The following is a 19,986-nucleotide window of genomic DNA, read 5'->3' as shown; positions in this document are numbered from 1 at the left end:
TATATATATATATAGGGGGAGCAGTGATATATATATATATATATATAGGGGGAGCAGTGATATATATACATATAGGGGGAGCAGTGATATATATATATATATAGGGGGAGCAGTGATATATACATATAGGGGGAGCAGTGATATATATATATATATATAGGGGGAGCAGTGATATATACATATAGGGGGAGCAGTGATATATATATATATATATATAGGGGGAGCAGTGATATATATACATATAGGGGGAGCAGTGATATATATACATATAGGGGGGAGCAGTGATATATATATTTGTATAGGGGGAGCAGTGAGGCGGATACAGAGATCACGTGCTCTCCTCCGTCCGCCATGTGCTCCGCAGTGCGTGGTCCTCCTCTTACCATAGAGTGCAGATGCTGCCTCTCTCCTTTTCCGGCCGCTCTATCCTCTGACTTCCTGTGATGGCCGATTTCGGGATGTGATTGGCTGCGCTCCTAATCGCTCTATATAGTATCTGCTCTGTGATTGGCTCTTGCATGGGAGGCGGGGATTCGGGACGTGTGGTCTCATCGTTCTGGTCCCGCCGTTCAGTCTGTTTCGGAGCGGCGGCGCGGGAGGAGCGCGGAGATCATGGTGAGTGCGGGGTGAGAGCGGGCGGCAGGGGCGGGATGTAACTGTACCTGGGAGGTGGTGGGGGAGGAGGTCGTGTCCTCGGAGGGACGTGCGCCACGTGTTCAGCACCACGTGTCCGGTCACCGTGCAGCATGGCGGCCGCCGGCCTCATCTGAGCCCCTGAGCTCAGCGGTGCTGTATACAGGAGCCCCCCATCCTGAGCTCAGCGGTGCTGTATGCTGGAGCCCCCCATCCTGAGCCCCCGGCCCCTGAGCTCAGCGGTGCTGTATACTGGAGCCCCCCATCCTGAGCCCCCGGCCCCTGAGCTCAGCGGTGCTGTATACAGGAGCCCCCCATCCTGAGCCCCCGGCCCCTGAGCTCAGCGGTGCTGTATACTGGAGCCCCCATCCTGAGCCCCCGGCCCCTGAGCTCAGCGGTGCTGTATACTGGAGCCCCCATCCTGAGCCCCCGGCCCCTGAGCTCAGCGGTGCTGTATACTGGAGCCCCCATCCTGAGCCCCCGGCCCCTGAGCTCAGCGGTGCTGTATACAGGAGCCCCCCATCCTGAGCTCAGCGGTGCTGTATACAGGAGCCCCCCATCCTGAGACCCCGGCCCCTGAGCTCAGCGGTACTGTATACTGGAGCCCCCATCCTGAGCCCCCGGCCCCTGAGCTCAGCGGTGCTGTATACAGGAGCCCCCATCCTGAGCCTCCGGCCCCTGAGCTCAGCGGTGCTGTATACTGGAGCCCCCATCCTGAGCCTCCGGCCCCTGAGCTCAGCGGTGCTGTATACTGGGGCCCCCATCCTGAGCCCCCGGCCCCTGAGCTCAGTGGTGCTGTATACAGGAGCCCCCCATCCTGAGCCCTCGGCCCCTGAGCTCAGCGGTGCTGTATACAGGAGACCCCGGCCCCTGGGCTCAGCGGTGCTGTATACTGGAGCCCCCATACTGAGCCTCCAGCCCCTGAGCTCAGCGGTGCTGTATACTGGAGCCCCCATCCTGAGACCCGGCCCCTGAGCTCAGCGGTGCTGTATACTGGAGCCCCCCATCCTGAGACCCCGGCCCCTGAGCTCAGCGGTGCTGTATACAGAAGCCCCCCATCCTGAGCCCCCGGCCCCTGAGCTCAGCGGTGCTGTATACAGGAGCCCCCATCCTGAGCCCCCGGCCCCTGAGCTCAGCGGTGCTGTATACTGGAGCCCCCCATCCTGAGCCCCCGGCCCCTGAGCTCAGCGGTGCTGTATACTGGAGCGCCCCCTCCTGAGCCTCCGGCCCCTGAGCTCAGCGGTGCTGTATACTGGAGACCCCCATCCTGAGCCCCCGGCCCCTGAGCTCAGCGGTGCTGTATACAGGAGCCCCCATCCTGAGACCCCGGCCCCTGAGCTCAGCGGTGCTGTATACAGAAGCCCCCCATCCTGAGCCCCCGGCCCCTGAGCTCAGCGGTGCTGTATACAGGAGCCCCCATCCTGAGCCCCCGGCCCCTGAGCTCAGCGGTGCTGTATACTGGAGCCCCCATCCTGAGCCCCCGGCCCCTGAGCTCAGCAGTGCTGTATACTGGAGCCCCCCATCCTGAGCCCCCGGCCCCTGAGCTCAGCGGTGCTGTATACTGGAGCGCCCCCTCCTGAGCCTCCGGCCCCTGAGCTCAGCGGTGCTGTATACTGGAGCGCCCCCTCCTGAGCCTCCGGCCCCTGAGCTCAGCGGTGCTGTATACTGGAGACCCCCATCCTGAGCCCCCGGCCCCTGAGCTCAGCGGTGCTGTATACTGGAGCCCCCATCCTGAGCCCCCGGCCCCTGAGCTCAGCGGTGCTGTATACTGGAGCCCCCATCCTGAGCCCCCGGCCCCTGAGCTCAGCGGTGCTGTATACTGGAGCCCCCATCCTGAGCCCCCGGCCCCTGAGCTCAGCGGTGCTGTATACTGGAGCCCCCATCCTGAGCCCCCGGCCCCTGAGCTCAGCGGTGCTGTATACTGGGGCCCCCATCCTGAGCCCCCGGCCCCTGAGCTCAGCGGTACTGTATACTGGAGCCCCCATCCTGAGCCCCCGGCCCCTGAGCTCAGCGGTGCTGTATACTGGAGCCCCCCATCCTGAGCCCCCGGCCCCTGAGCTCAGCGGTGCTGTATACTGGAGCGCCCCCTCCTGAGCCTCCGGCCCCTGAGCTCAGCGGTGCTGTATACTGGAGCCCCCCATCCTGAGACCCCGGCCCCTGAGCTCAGCGGTGCTGTATACAGGAGCCCCCCATCCTGAGCCCCCGGCCCCTGAGCTCAGTGCTGCTGTTTGCTGACGCCTCTCTCCGCAGGTTCTGCTCCATGTGCTGTTCGAGCATGCCGCCGGCTACGCCCTGTTCGCGGTGCGGGAGGTGGAGGAGATCGGCATGCTGCTGCCGCAGGTGGAGGAGTCCGTCCTGAACGTCGGCAAGTTTAGCTCCATCGTGAAGCTGGTGGCGTTCTCGCCCTTCAGATCCGCCCAGAGCGCGCTGGAGAACATCAACGCCATCTCTGAAGGTAACGGCGCGGGAGGGCGACAGGACGGGCGATGATGTCACTAACAATCTGTCAATCCACTGAGGTCAGTGATGTCATCAGAAAGTTACTGAGCTCGTCCTGTATGGGGGAGGGGTGTCCACCAACCTGTCATGTGGCGGGGGGGCGGACTGTGGTGGGGGCTGCAGGGCCGGCACTGGCGGAGTCATCATCAGACTGCGTGGCGGGGGCTCTGGGCCTTTAGCGGTTCTCTTTGGTGTCACGTTTCTGTGGGTCCACCTTCACCCTCATGCTCACAGGTTTGTACCTTGTTCCCTCCAGGTGTCCTCCATGAAGATCTCAAACTCTTCCTGGAGACCAATGTACCTGGGAAGAAGAAGAAGGCACTGCTGGGTGTGGGGGATGCTAAGATCGGAGCCGCCATCCCGGAGGAGCTGAAGATCTCTTGCCAGACCGGCGGCGTGGTGGCCGAGATCATCCGAGGTGAGGCAGGAGGATGGCGAACTCCCACCTCATACAGATGGTAGCTTCCATTACTGCAGATTACTCATGACCGTCCCCCCGGTGATGCCTTGGAATGAACCCTTCCCGGGTGCTGCCTGCGATTCTTCTGCCTCCTCACCCCTCGTTCACCTCTGAGGCTCCTCTTCCCCTAGTGTGACCTGTTAGAACTGGTTGACTGCCTTAGGAGTTGATGTCTATTAGGACAACCTTCACCGCCGGTGCCATTCCAGCAGTGTTGCCTAGCGCGTTCTCGGGACTCACATGCAGTTGTGCGCCCAATCACCACGGTCTCGTCCGCGCCTTTGGACATATTAGTAACGAGATGGTGAGCAGAAGGTTCTTGATTACTTGCACGTCCAATGGAGACTGATGCCAGCGGTGACTGGGTGCAGGGCTCATGACATGAGGTGGTATGACCCATTCTTGCTCCTATCTGACCCCCGCTTCCTCTGGTAAGAGGTGGTATGATGGTTCATTTCCTGAGCCCCTTCTTTGCCTCCCTTCCCTGTGAGATGGTATGACCATTCTCTTGTTTGACCTCCTGAACACCCCTCATCCTTGTTATGAGCTGGTATGACCCATTTGAGCTCCGGAGCCCCCCTTGTTATGAGGTGGTATGACCCATGGCTTCTCCCTGCAGGGATCCGTCTCCACTTCCACTCCCTGGTGAAGGGTCTGACCGCGCAGTCGGCCTCCAAGGCCCAGCTTGGTTTGGGTCACAGTTACTCCAGAGCCAAGGTGAAGTTCAATGTCAACCGGGTGGACAACATGATCATCCAGTCCATCAGTCTCCTGGACCAGCTGGACAAGGACATCAACACCTTCTCCATGAGGGTCAGGTGAGGCCGGGGTGACGCTGGGGTTTACGGGCTGCACCTCCCGATGCTTACCACAGGCGGAGGCCCCTTCCACCGTCTGTATAGAAAGTGGAGGAAGATGAACGTCTCCGTCTGCACCACGGGCCGCACCGTGCGGGCACTGTACTGTTACCGGGGATACATCCTCTAGTCACATCCCAAGCAGCAGCTCTGCTGACTCCGCTTCCTCCGCAGGGAATGGTACGGCTATCACTTCCCCGAGCTGATAAAGCTTGTGTCCGACAACTACACGTACTGCCGCACCGCCAAGTTCATAGGGAACCGCAAGGAGCTGAGCGAGGAGAAGCTGGAGGCCATGGAGGAGATCGTCATGGACAGCGCCAAGGCCCAGGCCGTCCTGGAGGCCTCACGGTCCTCCATGGGTAGGTTCTGGTGGTGGGGCCTGGGTGACGGTGTGAGGACTCCGGCCGTGGTCACTAACAGGTTGTCTTCTCAGGTATGGACATCTCCCCCATCGACCTCATCAACATCGAGAGCTTCTCCAGCCGCGTCATCTCCCTGTCTGAATATCGCAAGAGCCTGCAGGAATATCTGCGCTCCAAGATGAACCAGGTGGCCCCCAGCCTGTCCGCCCTCATCGGAGAAGTGGTGAGTGTCTCTTTAAGGGAGAAGACCCCTGACCCCACGGAAGTGATGTCAGTGATCTGTCAATCCACTGAGACTGGTGCTGAAACCCCACACTGCTGATCCGTGTCTCTGCCCTTCCTCTGCTTACACCCCACCTCCTCTGTGGCGCTCTGCCCCATCCTCCCCTCACCCTCCCCTCTTCTCCTCTGTGGCGCTCTGCCCCACCCTCCCCTCACTTCTCCTCTTCCTCTGTAGCGCTCTGCCCCACCCTCCTCACACTCTTCTCCTCCGCAGGTCGGTGCCCGCTTGATTTCTCATGCAGGAAGTCTGACGAATCTGGCCAAGTACCCAGCGTCCACGGTGCAGATCCTGGGGGCAGAGAAGGCGCTCTTCAGGTACAGCTGCCGGGCGGTTGTGGTGATGGCAGTGACGGGCGTTGGCGTCTGACATGCGTTAGCGTGAGTGATGACCGCCACCCCGTTGTCTGAACAACCACCCCCATCATTTGTGACTCAGGTCAGCTATCAGGGCTGTGGGTGAATCTAGTAGATTGGAGGGGGGTGGGCTGAGCATGCTGGGACTTGTTGTTTTCGTACAATTACCAAATCTCAGTAATCGCCTCTTAGGGCTCTGAAGACGAGGGGCAACACCCCAAAATACGGCCTGATCTTCCACTCCACCTTCATCGGGCGAGCGGCGGCCAAGAACAAGGGGCGAATCTCCCGCTACCTGGCCAACAAGTGCACCATCGCCTCCCGGATAGACTGCTTCTCAGGTGAGACCCCCGATATCGCCGGATAGACTGCTTCTCAGGTGAGACCCCCGATATCGCCGGATAGACTGCTTGTCAGGTGAGACCCCTGGTATCGCCGGATAGACTGCCTCTTGGGGGAGACCCCCTATATTCCAGGACAGACTGCTTCTCGGGGGAGACACCCCCTCCTCCCCGGTATCCCAGGATATTCTGACCCCCCTCGGCTGCTTTTCGAGCTTCGCAGTGATGTTGAATATTTTTCGTCAACAGGACATCACTCCGGTGAATGCTGACATCCTTTCTCTGAGCGAAGCCTTGTTCTGCAGTCACATCCAAAGCTGCACCTCGTGTCATGGCCGGCCGAGCATAATTAGTGGCTCGGTGCAGCTCTGGGTGGGACTGGAGTAAACCCCTCGGCTGGATGAGCTCTGGTCTTTCTTTCCTCACGGTTGTCGTCTTCTTTCAGAAATCCCGACTCCTGTGTTCGGAGATAAGCTGCGGGAGCAGGTGGAGGAGCGGCTGGCCTTCTACGAGACGGGGGAAGCCCCCCGCAAGAATCTGGAGGTGATGAAGGAGGCGCAGCAGGAGGTCAGTACATCAGGATTGGGGGATGGGGACAGCGGGAGGGATGGGGACAGCGGGAGGCTGGTACATTGGGGGCGATGGGGACCTCAAGATGCTGCTAAATAGGGGCAGGTCTGGCGGTCGGAGGTGATGAGGCTTCTTCTCCTGACTACTGCTGGAGGCAATAACTGATTTAATGAGCCTGATCCGACCAGTGCTGATGTGGGCAGGGATGCTGCTGGCTGGCGGGGATGCTGCTGGCTGGCGGGGATGCTGCTGGCTGGCGGGGAGCCTCACCCATCTCCACCTCTTCCAGGCCTCTGAAGTCGTGTCTGAGATAAAGCGTAAGCTGGATAAGAAGGAACGGAAGAAGAAGAGACGTGAGAAGCGGCGACTCGAGGCTCTGGCTGCTGCCGAGGAGGAAAACGAGGAGGCTGCCGTCCAGGAGAATGAGGTAATCTGGGATCTGTATTCTGTGGGGGCGACTACAACTCCCACCGGGTGCTGCCGGGCTCACACTTCATTTCTTCCAGGGGGAAGAGCCCAGCAAGAAGAAAAAGAAGAAACGGAAGTCTGAGGGAGACGTCTCGGAGAACGGGATCGAGGAGGAGCAGACTCCAACCAAAAAGAAGAAAGTGTCGTCCTCCGAGGAGGCGCCGACCTCCGAGCACAAGAAAAAGAAGAAAGCCAAAGTACGGCCGGAGGAGGACAGCTGAGAGGCGGAGCTATGGACTGGAGGGGCGGGGCATTGCCGGTGCGCATTGCTCCGTGCATTAGAGTTCTATTTTTTACATTTCTGTACAGTGTCTTTGGTGGGGATGAGGGTCTGCCATCTGATCACACGATGAACCGCGTCACATTATTAAACTTTGTATATAATTTTCCGGAGCGGCAGTCTCCTGTGTCGTTCTCATTGGTTACAAACTAAGGCCAGGTTCACATTGCGTTAGGGCAATCCGTTAAGCGCATAGCGCTAGCGGATTCTGCTAATGCAATGTTTGTTTAGGGTCTGTATTCGGTGTCCCCGCTAGCGCACAAAAGAACAGCACATCGCCAGCACGTGCCAAAAATGGCATGCGCTAGTGATGCGCTACAGCCAAAAATCACATTGCTGTCAATGGGTGCGTGCTCTAACGGACCCGTTGCACGGCGTTAACGGCGACATTTTCGCCGTGCAACGCAGTCCGTTAGCGTTAACCCATTAACGCAATGTGAACCTAGCCTAAGTCAGCTGTGTGACTGCTCCATGAATGGCGCGGAGCTGGCAACAAAGTCCATGGCGCCTACATCTAGGTCAGAAGACCAAGTCCTCTCCACCACCCTCCAGTGTTCTGTCCGTACGGACACGCTCTCCCAAAGAGAACATGGAGACAGCCCTGCAGAGCTGCCTCACGGTCAGGTGCGACTACCCTGACAATGGGGATGTGCCAGTGAGGTTTATGCTGGATTACCCTCCAATGTGACTCGGACCAGGGGGCCTCCCTTCACCCCCATGGCTTTTTTTTTTTTTTTGTTTTCGTTTTTCGTTCCTCTTTCCCAGAGCCATAACTTTTTTTTATTTTTCCGTCAATATGGCCGTGTGAGGGCTTATTTTTTTTTTTTTTTTTTTTTTGAGGGATGAGCTGTACTTTTGAACATCATTGGTTTTACCATGTCCTGTACTAAAAAACGGGAAAAAATTTCAAGTGTGGTGAAATTGCAAAAAAGTACAGTCCCACACTTGTTTTTTTTTTTTTTGGGTTGAGCTTTTTTGCTAGGTTCACTAAATGCTAAAACTGACCTGCCATTATGATTCTCCAGGTCATTACGAGTTCATAGACACCTAACATGGCTAGGTTTGTTTTAATGTAAGTGGTGAAAAAAAATTCTAAACTTTGTTTAACCCCTTCATGACCCAGCCTATTTTGGCCTTAATGACCTTGCCGTTTTGCAATTCTGACTAGTGTCCCTTTATGAGGTAATAACTCAGGAACGCTTCAACGGATCCTAGCGATTCTGAGATTGTTTTCTCGTGACATATTGGGCTTCATGTTAGTGGTAAATTTAGGTCGATAATTTTTGCGTTTATTTGAAAAAATTGGAAATTTGGCAAAAATTTTGAAAATTTTTGAATTTTTATTCTGTTAAATCAGAGTTATGTGACACAAAATAGTTAATAAATAACATTTCCCACATGTCTACTTTACATCAGCACAATTTTGGAAACAAAATTTTTTTTTGCTAGGAAGTTATAAGGGTTAAAATTTGACCAGCGATTTCTCATTTTTACAACAAAATTTACAAAACCATTTTTTTTAGGGACGAACTCACATTTGAAGTCAGATTGAGGGGTTTATATGGCTGAAAATACCCAAAAGTGACACCATTCTAATAACTGCACCCCTCAAGGTGCTCAAAACCACATTCAAGAAGTTAATTAACCCTTCAGGTGTTTCACAGCAGTAGAAGCAACATGGAAGGAAAAAATGAACATTTAACTTTTTAGTCACAAAAATGATCTTTTAGCAACAATTTGTTTATTTTCCCAAGGGTAAAAGGAGAAACTGGACCACAAAAGTTGTTGTCCAATTTGTCCTGAGTACGCTGATACCTCATATGTGGGGGTAAACCACTGTTTGGGCGCACTGCAGGGCTCGGAAGGGAAGGAGCGCCATTTGACTATTTGAATGAAAAATTGGCTCCAATCTTTAGCGGACACCATGTCGCGTTTGGAGACCCCCCGTGTGCCTAAACATTGGAGCTCCCCCACAAGTGACCCCATTCTGGAAACTAGACCTCCCAAGGAACTTATCTAGATGCATAGTGAGCACTTTGAACCCCAAGGTGCTTCACAAATTGATCCGTAAAAATGAAAAAGTACTTTTTTTTTTCACAAAAAGTTTCATTTAGCCTCAATTTTTTTCATTTTCACATGGGCAACAGGATAAAATGGATCCTAAAATTTGTTGGGCAATTTCTCCTGAGTACACCAATACCTCACATGTGGGGGTAAACCACTGTTTGGGCGCACGGCAGAGCTCGGAAGGGAAGGAGCGCCATTTGACTTTTTGACATACATAGTGTACATCAGGTTGGTGTGTGTGTGTTGTAGTGTATGTCAGGTTGGTGTGTGTGACGTACGCCACACCACACACCAACCTGACGTACGCCACACCACACACCAACCTGACATACACTACACCACACACCAACCTGATGTAGTGTCAGGTTGGTGAGTGGCGTAGTGTACATCAGGTTGGTGTGTAGTGTACATGTGGTGTAGTGTACGTCAGGTTGGTATGTGGTGTAGTGTACGTCAGGTTGGTGCGTGTGTGTGGTGTATACTACACCACACACCAACCTGACATACACTACACCACACACACCAACCTGACGTAGGGTCAGGTTGGTGTGTGTGGTGTAGTGTACGTCAGGTTGGTGTGTGTGTATGGTGTTGTGTATATCAGCCTGGTGTGGGTGAGTTCTGTAGTGGAATATCAGGATGTGGCTAGTCCACGGACGTGTGATGATTTCTGAAGCATTCATCCAAACACAGTGCAGGTTTGTCGGGACACGTTTCACATTGGAAACGAGTTTCCCTTCTTATCCCCCTTTTATAGCACACCCGGCACCTTTTTTTTTGCTCTCCCCTCACAGGGAAAATGTTGCCCTGGTACCACACGGGAACCTTGAGTTCCAGGGGTGCTGGGGCCCGCTCCTTCCTCGTCTCCAAACATCAGGGCCTTTATCACCGCCTCCTGGAACTGAAGGAAGGTGTTGTTGGTCTGACCTGCACATCGTGATAGCACGTATGCGTTATACAGTACCATTTGTACGATGTGCACAGCCAGTTTTTTATACCACACCTTTGTTTTCCACATGGCACTATAGGGCTGGAGGACTTGATCAGAAAGATCAACTCCCCCCATGTGTTTGTTGTACCCCAGGGCACAGTCCGGTTTGTGGACCTGTGCTGGGGTACCTCGAACCGTGGTGCCGGGACCATGGATTGTGGTCAAGAAAAAGACGTCCCTTTTGTCTTTGAACTTGACCACAAGCATGTTGCCGCTACATTGGGCTCGGCTCTCACCCTTTGGGAGAGCCTGCTCAATTAGTGACAAAGGGAGACCCCTCTGGTTTCTGCGCACAGTACCGCAAGCGACGGTAGCTCTGGCAGAGAGGTATTGAAAGAGTGGGATGCTTGTATAAAAGTTATCAACGTACAGATGGTAACCTTTATCAAGCAGTGGGTGAACCAAATCCCACACTATTTTCCCACTCACCCCCAGAGCGGGTGGACATTCTGGGGGCTGGATACTGCTGTCCTTTCCTTGATAAACTCTAAAGCTGAGCGTGTACCCTGAGGTACACTCACAGATCTTGTAGAGCTTTATCCCGTACCTTGCCCGTTTGCTGGGCAGGTACTGACGGAACTGAAGCCGCCCTTTGAAGTGGACGAGGGATTCATCCACACAAATTTCCCTTTGGGGAATGTACACTTCAGCAAACTTGTTGCTGAAGTGTTCGATGATAGGCCGAATTTTGAACAGTCTATCAAAATTCGGGTCATCGCGGGGAAGGATGTCGGTGTTGTCCCTAAAATGTAGAAATTTATGAATCGCTTCAAAACGTTTGCGAATCATAACCATGCCATATATTGGAGTTTGATATAAAATATCAGTACTCCAGTATTGGCGAATTTCTGGTTTCTTCACAATCCCCATGTGAAGGACCAGTCCCCAATATTTCAACATTTCTACAGAGTCAACAGGACTCCAAGCAGAAAATGATGAAACTGGGTTTAGGGAAAAAAATTGCAGGGCGTACAAATTTGTTTGCTCCACCATGAGACTGACGATTGACTCCGATAAAAAGACTTTGAAAAAGTCTATTTCCCTGAGGTTGGCAGTCTCAAATTGGATTCCTGATTGGGGAATGAAATCAGGAATCCGTGGAGCAAAGTTTTCAGGGACGGGGGTCCAGGTGGGGGCACTAGTGCTAGGTTGGGCGTGACTAGCACTAGGTTGGGGGTTACTTACCCTTGGCTGTGTGTCTTCTCCGCTGGGCTCCGGCTCTCCTCCGCTGGGCTCCGGACGATTTCTCGTTCTGCGACTTCTTGGTGGTGGCGAGTCCGTGTCACTGGAGGAGGAAGAGTGAGAGGAATACAAAAAAGTGGGGTCCTCTCCCTCACTATCAGCTTCGGAGGCAATAAAAGAATATGCCTCCTCTGCCGAGTTCAGCCTTTGTGACTGGGATGAGCGGGACATTGTGTGTGTGGTGTGTGTAAAAAAAACCCACTAAGCTTTATTACAGTGTGTGTGTGTGTATGTGCGAGTGTTTAGTGAAACTTTTTTACTGCAGGAGGGGACTTTCAGGCGTGGGGGGCTGAGGAGATGCAGGATCCGGCAGCAGCAGCAAGGGGAGCGATCAGCGGGGCGCGAAAGAGATCACACGGGAGCGATCAGCAGGGCGCGGGAGCGATCACACGGGAGCGATCAGCGGGGCGCAGGAGCGATCACGCGGGAGCGATCAGCGGGGCGCAGGAGCGATCACGCGGGAGTGATCAGTGGGGCGCAGGAGCGATCAGTGGGGCGCGGGAGCGATCAGTGGGGCGCGGGAGCGATCAGCGGGGCGCGGGAGCGATCAGTGGGGCGCGGGAGCGATCAGCGGGGCGCGGGAGCGATCACGCGGGAGCGATCAGTGGGGCGCGGGAGCGATCAGCGGGGCGCAGGAGCGATCACACGGGAGCGATCAGCGGGGCACGGGGGAGCTGTCAGGCGAAGGGGCCTGAGGAAATGCAGGAGCCAGCAAGGGGGGGGTGATCAGAGTGATCACTGGGGTGGGTGATCTCCGGGGGGGGGGCGGCAGAAGGTGGCTGTCAGGAGCGGAGGGAAGGAGGGGGCAGGGGAGATGTAGGAGCCTGCAGCAGGGAAGGGTGATCACTGGGCAGGGGGGTGATTTCTGGGGCATGGGAGGGGGTGGAGGTCAGGGGGGGGGGAATCGGACGGGGGGGGGGGGGGGAGTACTGGAAGGCGGACCAGAAGGCGGCGATCAGCGGACCGGAAGACGGACAGGTGGCGATCAGCGGGGCACGGGGGAGCTGTCAGGCAAAGGGGCCTGAGGAAATGCAGGAGCGGGGGGGGGGTGATCAGGGGGGCAGGGGGTGATAAGAGTGATCACTGGGGTGGGTGATCACCGGGGGGGGAGGCGTTAGAGGGTGGCTGTAGGAGCAGCAGGGAAAGTTGATCCCTGGGCAGGGGGGTGATTTCTGGGGCGTGAGAAGGAGTGCAGGGGGGATCGGATGGCGGGGGGGGGAATCGGACGGTGGGGGGAGAGGGAGGCAGAAAGGGGGGAGTACCGGAAGGCGGCGGTCAGGAGTCAGCAGGGGCGGCGATGAATAGGCGGCAGCGTCGGTAAGGTGGCAGCAGCGGCGGCGATCAGGCAGCAGCGGCGGCGATCAGGCAGCGGCAGCGCCGGGTGCAGCACGCAGGGACCTCACTCTCCAGCTTCCACGGAAGGGATGAAGCTGGAGAGTGATGTCAGACATGTTTCACTCCGCCCCTCCACATCTGATTGGAGGGAAAGCGTCACATGGACGCTTTCTCCAATCAGAGCAGGAGGGGGGTGAAACAGAGGGCACAGGAGCGATCGTGGCCACGGGGGGGCAAAGCCACCCCCCCTGGGGTCAACTAGAGGTCCTCACGTACCTGCGGGTCCGGTGACATTTCATTGACCCCGGTCACCGGACCCGTAGGAACGCGATCAAACCATGACGCATACGCTGCGTCATAGGTCGGATTGGCACCGACTTTCATGACGCAGCGTATGCGTCAAAGGTCGGGAAGGGGTTAAAAAAAAGCCATCATCACAGATCCCTCTCTGTGGTGTCACTAATTTGTCACATATCCGCTCTCAGCACGTGACTTGGGCTTGTGCCTGCAAGTGTTAATCTATCTCCTCTCTCTCAGTCCAGCATTCAACCTCTGTCCTATGCTGTAATGGGAGCATAAGTCACACCCCGACCCAGGCCACACACCCGCTCATACACGCTGCCACCACTCACCGACCCAGTCCACACACCCGCTCATACACGTCTCACCGAATACGCAGGCTACGCACCCGCTCATACACGCTGCCATCACTCACCGACCCAGGCTACGCACCCGCTCATACACGTCTCACCGAATACGCAGGCTACGCACCCGCTCATACACGCTGCCATCACACCCAGGCTACGCACCCGCTCATACACGCTGCCATCACACCCAGGCTACGCACCCGCTCATACACGTCTCACCGACCCAGGCCACACACCCGCTCATACACGTCTCACCGAATACGCAGGCTACGCACCCGCTCATACACGCTGCCATCACTCACCGACCCAGGCTACGCACCCGCTCATACACGTCTCACCGACCCAGGCCACACACCCGCTCATACACGTCTCACCGAATACGCAGGCTACGCACCCGCTCATACACGCTGCCATCACTCACCGACCCAGGCTACGCACCCGCTCATACACGTCTCACCGACCCAGTCCACACACCCGCTCATACACGTCTCACCGACCCAGGCCACACACCCGCTCATACACGTCTCACCGAATACGCAGGCTACGCACCCGCTCATACACGCTGCCACCACTCACCGACCCAGTCCACACACCCGCTCATACACGTCTCACCGACCCAGGCCACACACCCGCTCATACACGTCTCACCGAATACGCAGGCTACGCACCCGCTCATACACGCTGCCACCACTCACCGACCCATTCCACACACCCGCTCATACACGTCTCACCGACCCAGGCCACACACCCGCTCATACACGTCTCACCGAATACGCAGGCTACGCACCCGCTCAAAAACGCTGCCACCACTCACCGACCCAGGCTACGCACCCGCTCATACACGTCTCACCGACCCAGGCCACACACCCGCTCATACACGTCTCACCGAATACGCAGGCTACGCACCCGCTCATACACGCTGCCACCACTCACCGACCCAGGCTACGCACCCGCTCATACACGTCTCACCGACCCAGGCCACACACCCGCTCATACACGTCTCACCGAATACGCAGGCTACGCACCCGCTCATACACGCTGCCACCACTCACCGACCCATTCCACACACCCGCTCATACACGTCTCACCGACCCAGGCTACACACCCGCTCATACACGTCTCACCGAATACGCAGGCTACGCACCCGCTCATACACGCTGCCACCACTCACCGACCCATTCCACACACCCGCTCATACACGTCTCACCGACCCAGGCCACACACCCGCTCATACACGTCTCACCGAATACGCAGGCTACGCACCCGCTCATACACGCTGCCACCACTCACCGACCCAGGCTACGCACCCGCTCATACACGTCTCACCGACCCAGGCCACACACCCGCTCATACACGTCTCACCGAATACGCAGGCTACGCACCCGCTCATACACGCTGCCACCACTCACCGACCCAGGCTACGCACCCGCTCATACACGTCTCACCGACCCAGGCCACACACCCGCTCATACACGTCTCACCGAATACGCAGGCTACGCACCCGCTCATACACGCTGCCACCACTCACCGACCCAGTCCACACACCCGCTCATACACGTCTCACCGACCCAGGCCACACACCCGCTCATACACGTCTCACCGAATACGCAGGCTACGCACCCGCTCATACACGCTGCCACCACTCACCGACCCATTCCACACACCCGCTCATACACGTCTCACCGACCCAGGCCACACACCCGCTCATACACGTCTCACCGAATACGCAGGCTACGCACCCGCTCATACACGCTGCCACCACTCACCGACCCATTCCACACACCCGCTCATACACGTCTCACCGACCCAGGCCACACACCCGCTCATACACGTCTCACCGAATACGCAGGCTACGCACCCGCTCATACACGCTGCCACCACTCACCGACCCAGTCCACACACCCGCTCATACACGTCTCACCGACCCAGGCCACACACCCGCTCATACACGTCTCACCGAATACGCAGGCTACGCACCCGCTCATACACGCTGCCACCACTCACCGACCCAGGCTACGCACCCGCTCATACACGTCTCACCGACCCAGGCCACACACCCGCTCATACACGTCTCACCGAATACGCAGGTTACGCACCCGCTCATACACGCTGCCACCACTCACCGACCCAGTCCACACACCCGCTCATACACGTCTCACCGACCCAGGCCACACACCCGCTCATACACGTCTCACCGAATACGCAGGCTACGCACCCGCTCATACACGCTGCCACCACTCACCGACCCAGTCCACACACCCGCTCATACACGTCTCACCGACCCAGGCCACACACCCGCTCATACACGTCTCACCGAATACGCAGGCTACGCACCCGCTCATACACGCTGCCACCACTCACCGACCCATTCCACACACCCGCTCATACACGTCTCACCGACCCAGGCCACACACCCGCTCATACACGTCTCACCGAATACGCAGGCTACGCACCCGCTCATACACGCTGCCACCACTCACCGACCCATTCCACACACCCGCTCATACACGTCTCACCGACCCAGGCCACACACCCGCTCATACACGTCTCACCGAATACGCAGGCTACGCACCCGCTCATACACGCTGCCACCACTCACCGACCCAGTCCACACACCCGCTCATACACGTCTCACCGACCCAGGCCACACACCCGCTCATACACGTCTCACCGAATACGCAGGCTACGCACCCGCTCATACACGCTGCCACCACTCACTGACCCATTCCACACACCCGCTCATACACGTCTCACCGACCCGGGCCACACACCCGCTCATACACGTCTCACCGAATACGCAGGCTACGCACCCGCTCATACACGCTGCCACCACTCACCGACCCAGTCCACACACCCGCTCATACACGTCTCACCGACCCAGGCCACACACCCGCTCATACACGTCTCACCGAATACGCAGGCTACGCACCCGCTCATACACGTCTCACCGAATACGCAGGCTACGCACCCGCTCATACACGCTGCCACCACTCACCGACCCATTCCACACACCCGCTCATACACGTCTCACCGAATACGCAGGCGATGTGTCCCACAAATATTACTAGATGGTGGCCCGATTTCTAACGCATCGGGTATTCTAGAATATGCACGTCCACATAGTATATTGCACAGCCACATAGTATATTACCCAACCCATGTAGTATATAGCAATGTGGGCATCATATCCCTGTTAAAAAAAAAAAAAAAAAATAGTAGCAAAGCGATTAACGACGCTGCTCGTGCGCTCCGGTCTCAAGACTGTATTGCGGTCTCGCAAGATGATGTAGCGGTCTCACAAGACCGCTATGTCATCATCTCGCTAGATCGCAGCATGGACCGGTTACCGGAGCGTTGTGAGCGGGAAAGGCCTGTTGTTGATCCGGGGGCCGATGGACGGTGAGTATATAACGATTTTTTTTTTTTAACATTAGATCGTTTTACTATTCATGCTGCATAGGCAGCATTAATAGTAAAAAGTTGGTCACACAGGGTTAATAGCAGCGGTAACGGAGTGCATTACACCGCGGCCCGTTACTGCTGGCATTAACCCTGTGTGAGGGCAGACTGGAGGGGTGTACGGAGCGGGCACTGACTGCGGGGTGGAAGGAGCGGCCATTTTTCTGCCGGACTGCCCGTCGCTGATTGGTCGTGGCAAAACAGCCACGACCAATCAGCGACTTGGATTACATGACAGACAGAGGCTGCGACCAATGAGTATCCAGGACAGACCGACGGAAGTGACCCTTAGACAATTATATAGTAGATACTGTCTACCACTCATAAGGATCACACAGTATAAGGCTATGGATTCTTTTAGATCATTCAAGGTTCAACTTGTTAAAGTTTTATGCTTTAATACAAAAAGGTTCAGTGCTTACAGTAAGAAAATGTATAAAAATATGATAAAGACATACAGGTATGCGAAACAGTATAAAACAAATAGGAGAAAACTTACAGAAATGTCTAACTTTCTCTGTACCCTAATAGGGGACAGGAAACAGGTTAAATACCCCTCTGTGAAGGAAATCCAGTTCCACGTCACCAATTCGTGGCACAGCTCTCTGGCACCCCCTTTGTCTCAGGACAGTAAGGGAACTGCACCTAGAGCAAATGACCGCCGGTGAGACTGCCCTGTTACCCACGCTGGCTATTCTAAGATTCGCAATTTTTTAATTGCCTTAAGGGCGCACTAGGTAATTACAAGAAATATACAGTTAAAATATATCAAGAGTTACAGTCAGAGTAAAATATAACAATCATAAGGCTGCCGTCACACGGTCAGTATTTGGTCAGTATTTTACATCAGTATTTGTAGCCAAAACCAGGAGTGGAATAATTAGAAGAAAAGTATAATAGAAACATCTGCACCACTTCTGTATTTATCACCCACTCCTGGTTTTGGCTTGCAAATACTGATGTAAAATACTGACCAAATACTGACCGTGTGACGGCAGCCTAAGGGTATGTGTCCACGTTCAGGATTGCATCAGGATTTGGTCAGGATTTTTCATCAGTATTTGTAGCCAAAACCAGGAGTGGGTGATAAATGCAAAAGTGGAGCATATGTTTCTGTTATACTTTTCCTCTAATTGTTCCACTCCTGGTTTTGGCTTACAAATTCTGATGTCAAATCCTGATGCAATCCTGAACGTGGACACATACCCTAAGACAAGGCTTAGAGGTATAAAGTTGGAGGTCAATTTACCAGGTTGAAGGTCGCTTGTGGAAGCTGGGGGGCTCAGCGTTCCGCAGGTCCAAGACTTAGTTGCTGGGCAGCCCCCAGGAAGCGTGTGCTTGCTCCCCTCTGGCTGGCATACCCTCTCCCTTAGTTCCTTAGTCATCTTCCTCTGTTCTGACCCACTCTCCAAGGGTCCCAGCTCTTAACCCTGCTGTGTCCCTCCCCCCTGTACCTGGGCGGGCTAAGAATCCACCCCTCAGCTTCCCTGCAAGATCTGTATCCAATATCTAATAAATGGGATAACTTCTCAGGATGATCGGATCAGCACATGGGCGGTACCAGCGCATGAGGTTTGTTCTACCGGTCGTACAGGGACCAAACCTGGACCCATTTGGTTGCTGTGGGAGGCTGATCTCCATATCTCAGGTTCCAGAACTCCCACAGACCCGGGAGTTGCACTGTCAGATGCACAATTTCTTTAGGGCGAGGGGGATATTTTTTATGAGCCTGTACCTCGGACGATGCATCCATAATTCATGATTCCATGTTGGAGACTTCGACTGGAAGGCCACAATAGACATGTATCCTGTGGCCACTTGACATGCATGCTTTAATTGAGCCCCCAGGCACCTCCTTGTCCCCTGCTGGTGTGGATTCCTCATTGAGCTTTGAAGTACCTTCTGCCTGCTACACTGAGCTTAATTCCATTACCATGCTAAAAGGAACTTTATTCATGAGAAAAGGGGGGGCCAGGAGTGCTCATCTCTGCAGACCTGTGACTAGGAGACAAAATGGAGTCACGCCGATCTCTGTTAGTATGCCCGTATCCAAGATGGCGGCTGCTCCCCCATCACACCCTCCCCTTCCTGCAACCACCAGTGTTTTTCCTGTCCCCTATGGGGCATGAAGAGGTTTCTGATAGTGCTGCCGTGGCCGGTGATCGGGAGCGCTATTACCTGCTTGTGCCGGGTAGTCGGGGGCTCCGCTCTCCTCCTGTGACTGCTCCCATTTCCGCGTGACTTGGGACCCCTATCCCGCCCTTCCTGCGCCCCCTCGTGGGGTAAAGCAGGACGGTGAAGTGTACCGGGGTCCTGTAGCTCCCCGGCTCTCTCCTCCGTCCTCGCTGCTGCAGGAGGCCGCGCGCGCACCGGAAGTGACGCGCCCGAACTTCTGGTTTTGTCCATATGCACTGGAGCGTGCGCCAGCCGGCGTCCTGATCCTGCGGCAGCCATGACGGGCGTTGCTGGCATCACCCCCTACGGACCCTAGGGAGGAGGAGGAGCACTAAACTTGCTGGTGACCTCGATACATATATATTCCTGGTCGGGGGAAAGCCTCCAGGTGAGGCCCATTTGTCCATGTCCCTTCTGTGACTGACCATATGGACGGCGACAAACCCCTGCACTCTGCTTCTGCAGAGCCCAGCGTTCACCCTCGTACTGTAAGTAGCGGATGAGGTCCCTTGCTGTCCAGTTAATTATAGAGTGACTTAGTCCACCTCTCTCTCGTTTTAGGGAGACAAGGTCCCTGCCCCTAGAAAGGATAAGATGCCCAGCCGCAAGTGTGGTGCATGTGCGTCCAAGCTTCCCTCCACTTATAAGAAAAAGCTCAGCCAACCATGCACGGATGAAGTGCTGCGTAATGAACAGCCCTTTCTTCTGGACAGCATCAGAACCCTCATCAGACAGGAGGTCCAGTCCTCTATGGTGGCCCTTTCCCAGGCTCCGACACCACAGCCCCCTCCTCCTAAGAAAAGGAAGTTGGCTCCTGTGGATTCTGACTCAGGCGAGATCCGTACCTCGGGTTCGGAGGACATTTGGGAGAATGAGGGTTCTACTTCCACCCCCAGACCAGATAATAAAAAATATCTTTTTTCTTCCGAAGATATGGAAGAGCTAATTTCCATGGTGAGGG

The 19,986-nt window shown here is 55.5% G+C and overlaps 2 protein-coding genes and 3 non-coding genes across 6 annotated transcripts in view; 4 read left to right on the top strand and 1 right to left on the bottom strand.

Moving 5' to 3' along the window:
- The window catches only part of LOC143793457 (uncharacterized), an 83,114-nt gene extending 82,652 nt beyond the window's left edge, over window positions 1-462 (bottom strand). For both annotated transcript variants that reach the window (XM_077280445.1, XM_077280446.1), the window contains exon 1: window positions 384-462. The gene's annotated coding sequence lies outside the window, so the exon portion shown is untranslated. The remainder of the gene's footprint in view (window positions 1-383) is intronic.
- Window positions 380-7,222, top strand: NOP56 (NOP56 ribonucleoprotein). The gene is made up of 11 exons (XM_077280447.1): window positions 380-615; window positions 2,884-3,088; window positions 3,389-3,550; window positions 4,212-4,410; window positions 4,624-4,811; window positions 4,886-5,037; window positions 5,311-5,411; window positions 5,643-5,791; window positions 6,237-6,358; window positions 6,651-6,788; window positions 6,868-7,222. The coding sequence occupies exons 1-11, from the start codon at window positions 613-615 to the stop codon at window positions 7,048-7,050; spliced, it is 1,602 nt and encodes a 533-aa protein (XP_077136562.1). The 5' UTR covers window positions 380-612; the 3' UTR covers window positions 7,051-7,222.
- Window positions 4,445-4,574, top strand: LOC143797484 (small nucleolar RNA SNORA51). Its single transcript, XR_013220505.1, has one exon. It is a non-coding gene; the product is annotated as a small nucleolar RNA SNORA51 (small nucleolar RNA).
- Window positions 6,009-6,081, top strand: LOC143797470 (small nucleolar RNA SNORD56). Its single transcript, XR_013220493.1, has one exon. It is a non-coding gene; the product is annotated as a small nucleolar RNA SNORD56 (small nucleolar RNA).
- Window positions 6,477-6,543, top strand: LOC143797468 (small nucleolar RNA SNORD57). The gene has a single exon (XR_013220492.1). It is a non-coding gene; the product is annotated as a small nucleolar RNA SNORD57 (small nucleolar RNA).
- Window positions 7,223-19,986: the final 12,764 nt, after the last annotated feature.

Source organism: Ranitomeya variabilis, chromosome 1 (assembly GCF_051348905.1).
Source record: "Ranitomeya variabilis isolate aRanVar5 chromosome 1, aRanVar5.hap1, whole genome shotgun sequence".
Taxonomy (NCBI): Eukaryota; Metazoa; Chordata; class Amphibia; order Anura; family Dendrobatidae; genus Ranitomeya; species Ranitomeya variabilis.
This window is presented reverse-complemented; position numbering and strand designations above follow the sequence as displayed.